At 34.9% G+C, this 4650-nt stretch overlaps 1 protein-coding gene across 1 annotated transcript; it reads right to left on the bottom strand.

Moving 5' to 3' along the window:
• Window positions 1-421: 421 nt before the first annotated feature.
• On the bottom strand, window positions 422-3831 carry LOC132061799 (protein LATERAL ROOT PRIMORDIUM 1). Its single transcript, XM_059454436.1, has 3 exons — window positions 3599-3831; window positions 2216-3179; window positions 422-870 (listed from the first exon to the last, which is right to left on the bottom strand). The coding sequence occupies exons 1-3, from the start codon at window positions 3686-3688 to the stop codon at window positions 542-544; spliced, it is 1383 nt and encodes a 460-aa protein (XP_059310419.1). The 5' UTR covers window positions 3689-3831; the 3' UTR covers window positions 422-541.
• Between the last annotated feature and the right edge of the window lie 819 nt (window positions 3832-4650).

Genomic DNA, 4650 nt, shown 5'->3' with positions numbered 1-4650 from the left:
TTAACAATCTAAAATTAAAATTTTGATATTCAAAAAAAAAATATAAAAACTACTATAAGTTGTAAATCTCCCATGTCATTATAATAAAGATATATATACATTTTTAAATGTTGATCAAGATATATATACATTTTTAAATGCTTGAATCTCAAAAACGAAAAGTACCGTATAAATTGAAACAAATAAAGTAATATATACTCCAATGTACAGACCAACAGCTTACAATATTTCTCAGCTTTGAAAGCTGAAACAAGCCAGAGGGGCAAGGTCAGAGCCTCGGAGGGTATAAGCAAGTAGTACAATTCATGGATTCCAAAATTTTCCATAAAAGGAAAATTACTTGCCCTTCCAAATGGAGATTCTATTTTCAGTTAATTAAAAGCTTAATTAAGGAACCACAAAAATCAAGGAAGTTACATGTAAGAAAAATAATAAAAATTATGTCATCACTTATAATATGATGAAGAAAGTAAAGAACATATTAATTAAGTTACAATCATTTCATCAAATTCTTTTTCCAAAGAGGAATTAATAATAACAATCAATTTATTTGGTTACCATAGTTTGATCCTCCAAGTAATCCTCCACCACCAGTAGAAGCAGCATAAAGAACAGAAGTTTCATTAGCATTACCACCACCTAAATGCAAGTCAGATAAATTGGGAAAATTATTATTATTATTATTATTATTATCTTTGCCTTCATCAAGTCCTTGATCATAGAGGAAACCCTTGAAAACATGGCCTCCAATTCTCACAACAGCTTGATATGCAAATTCATCATCTCCCTCATCCACTGAAGTCACTCTTACACACTTGAATACAGCTGGTGCCCTCACTTGTCCTGGCAATGAGGCTTTAAAACTTGCATCTACAATAATAAACATATATATTTACATGGAAAAAAGTCAAGAAAATGAATAATCTTTGGTAGATTGTTGGAGTAGGGGGGAATCAAAAACATCATGGTTGAATAGTCTTCATCCCAAGAAATAATACCAAACAAGTTTTATATGTTTTGACGGTTTAAAATTAAAGAAAATTTTACACTATCAGCCAATTAATCTAAAAGCGAACAACATGCCACCTAAAAGACAACATTAAAAAAACCTTGTTCATGATAACCAGTTACCTGAAACAGCAAGGATTTTAAATTTTGTGCATTGATAGTGTATAGATTAACTACAGTATCAGATTAAGCTGATAGACAACTAGTGTTCTTTCATATTAAGTCTGATATGGCACCATGAAAATAGAGTGATATATGGCATGTCAAGTTAACGTGACAGTATACAAAATCTCTTACACTATTAATATATATAACTTAAATCCAAAAGTAAAGCAAGCACATGTTTTTTACAATCATAGCGTGAAAAAAAATTGAGTGCATATAAGTAAAAGTCATGCCAAAATTGCTTGAAAGTTCAAGATTATTGGTTGATCTGGGGCCTGAGGGGATGAAGATGATCATATGTTATAGATACTACTGTACATGTACTAAAAACATACTTCTTGAAAGTTTAGGTTGCTAGCTGGGGCTAGGCCTAGGCCTGGGGGTGAAGATCATACATGACACCATTTACTAAGAGATGACATTCCATACGTAAACAATAATGTGTATAACTAATATCTTCATAAAATCCTGAAAATGATAACCATAACTGGGACATTAAGTAATACATTAAAACCACCACACTTCCAAACCCAATCCTCTTACGAGCTGGGATCATGACCGAGGCTGGAGCAAGAAGCCGGGTACGGATTCGACTGAACCCAGTAATTTCTGGTCAGATAGTGTATTTGTGTTAAAAAGTTATTTAATCATGTACAAATAATAAGTTTAGAACCCAGTTATTCACACTTGAAGCAGTGGTTTAAAATCTAGAATTCATAAAGTTGCATTATCGGAAGGGGTTTATCGAAAAATTATATAAGTACTATATATACAAGCTCAAAATTATGTTTTAAATATATATAGTACATGTTAAATCGCTTGTTGTATGATTACTTCTTTATGTTTTAGATTCTCTGAACGAAAATCTTGACTTTACCGCTGATTTTGACCATAGACTTAAGACTGCTTGGACAAAAAGCTGCGTATATGACAGGTACGCCAAAACTAGCATTCTTGAGAATTTTAAAATCTAACATCTTGCTGTCTAGAACTAGTTGTAATTAAGTAACAACATTTCTTGATGTGAAACTAAAATGCATACCTTGATGACTAGAGCTAGTGTCGAAACTTCTAGGAGGAGTATTATTATTTGAAGTAGAAGTATGTGAAGCTGTTGTAGTCGTTTGAGAAAGTCTAGGTTTCTTGGCACTTGAAGTAGACTGAGATGAAGATCCAGCAGCTACATTAACATTTGTTGCACCACTCATTAGTTGTCTCTCTCTCCTCCTTGCAGCTGGTACCCAAGTACTCTTTAAATGTGTTGTACAATCAAAACCTCTACTCTTACAGCAAGTTCTACATCTTCTATGTGTACAATCTTTCTTTGCTTGGTTTCCACAATCTTGACATGTTGTTGTTGAACTTGTTGATGATACTGACCCACCAATATTGTTTCCACTACCAATGTTGTTACCACCACCAAGAATGTTACTACTGTTTTTAGTATAATTAGTAGAATTTTGTTGTTGTACTTGGTTTGATGAAAAGAACTGAAATCCACTACCATCATTATTTCCTCCTCTATTTCTGCTAACCAAATCTTGATCATCAAAGCTAACCATATTGTTTGTTAAAGGAGTGGCTGTGAGGAGTGGGATTACACCAACACCAAGAGATGTGTTTGTGCCAGATGTATTTATGGACTGATGATTATGATGATGAGGGTCAAAATTGATTGTGTTTTCATTTTGGTGATGGTGGTGGTGGTGGTGAAGTGATGCGGGATGTACAACAAACATACCCATTTCTGGTTGGTGGAGGCCATAGTTGATCTGCATCTGTCGAGACGACGATGCAGACCACATACCACTATGGCCTCCGGCACCACCGGGGGCGCTGGTGGGTCCAGACCCACCACCGCCAATGGTGGTGCCAGCGTTGAAACCTAAAGAGAGGTCGCCGATGGCTGCAGCAGCAGATGAATTAGAAGAATTAGCAACCCAATCTGCAAAAGCCCCAGAATCTGAAGCCTGCAACAATCTCCTCGCAGTAGCCACAGCTGCAGACTTTTAACAGATTTAATAAGTTGCAATCTTTTTTTTGTCCTTTAACAAGAGTAGAGTTAGAACAAGAAGAAGGAGCAAATCTTGAATAAATTGTGACTTTAATGAGAGAAAAAATAAAGAAGTGGGGTCTTGTCTGAAATTCTGAAATTTCAGACGAAAGATCTATAGAAAAATTGTGACTTTACTTAGGTCTATATATTGCTCTAATTACTGACTGGTGAAACAGTTCTTGCTGCTGCTGCTGCTGCCTTCTGTGCTTCTGCTGATACTATAATAATACTTCTTCGACTACAGTCTGCCACATTTAGTTCTTTTTTCTTGTGAAAAAATGAAAAGTTTTTTTTTTTTTCTTGAAGGAGAGGGACTTGTAAGCTAAAAAGGCAGCTTCAATAACGACCTTTCCTCAGTTGGGCACTTACTTCTTCTTCTTCACTTGTTGCACTATGCTGAGTATGTTTTTTATTTTTTCTTGTGATATAGTTTTCCTCTTTCTTGTTGTTATACTTCATCAGACAGTTTCTTTTTCTTTTTTTCTGCTCCACTTGCTCTGAGCTTCTTTTTTTATCCCTCTCTGATTATCCCCAGGGTTCTTTTCTCTCTTCTTATAAAAAAGACTAGGGGAAATAAACCGATAGTATTATTATTGGAGATAGAGAGAGAGAGAATAGTTGGGGGGTGGGTGAGAGAGACCGGGGCGGGGGGGTTAAAGGAGTGGAGAGGGAGCATTCTGTATTGAAGTAATTGCATCATTATCTCCAAAGGTCTAAAAAGTCACATGACTAGCTTTCTTTTCTTTTCTTTCCTGCACCCTTGGCACTCGCTAATTCTTTTTCCTATGTTGAATGCATGTTACCACCCCCAAACCTATAATTTGTGGCACATGTAACTCTACTGAATTCATCCAATATAGTTCGGCAGAATTCAGTATATTTTTAGTTGATCAACCTTTTTATATAAATATAATTAAATATATTTTAGGGTGATTTATTTTTAATTAATGTTGGACCATATCATCTGAAAAGCTTATTAGATAAAATATATTTTTATTTATTTAATTATACCTTTAATAATAGCTTACGTGCGGCCTAATACTTTTTCTGGATCAAGCATGTGAAAACTTATTTTTAATAATGACTAGTACTGAGATTTGAAGGGGAGCCTTGGAGCAACGGTAAAGTTGTCTCTATGTGACCTATAGTCACAAGTTCGAGCAGTGAAAGCAATTACTAATGCTTGCATTAGGGTAGGTTATCTACGTCACACTCCTTTGGGTGCGACCTTCTCTGGACTTAGCTAACACAGGATGCTTTTACAAGCACCAAGCAACCCCTACTAGTGATGAGATTCATGAATAGAACATTTGTCTTCTCTATTTTGATATGATGAAGTAACTATTCTATCTAAAATATTACTCCCTCCATATTAATTTATGTGATATTTTTTGCTTTTTGAGAGTTAATTTGACTAAACT

This window comes from Lycium ferocissimum, chromosome 7, assembly GCF_029784015.1.
Source record: "Lycium ferocissimum isolate CSIRO_LF1 chromosome 7, AGI_CSIRO_Lferr_CH_V1, whole genome shotgun sequence".
In the NCBI taxonomy this organism is placed as follows: Eukaryota; Viridiplantae; Streptophyta; class Magnoliopsida; order Solanales; family Solanaceae; genus Lycium; species Lycium ferocissimum.
Note: the sequence above shows the minus strand (reverse complement) of the source record. Positions and strands in the feature narration are given on the sequence as shown.

Coding starts and splice junctions, on each gene's coding strand:
- LOC132061799 (XM_059454436.1), bottom strand. CDS start 3,688: ATGAAGTATAACAACAAGAAAGAGGAAAACTATATCACAAGAAAAAAT. Junction 3,180..3,598: donor CAACAAGTGAAGAAGAAGAA/GTAAGTGCCCAA, acceptor ATCTGTTAAAAG/TCTGCAGCTGTGGCTACTGC. Junction 871..2,215: donor CACTAGCTCTAGTCATCAAG/GTATGCATTTTA, acceptor TTATTATTGTAG/ATGCAAGTTTTAAAGCCTCA.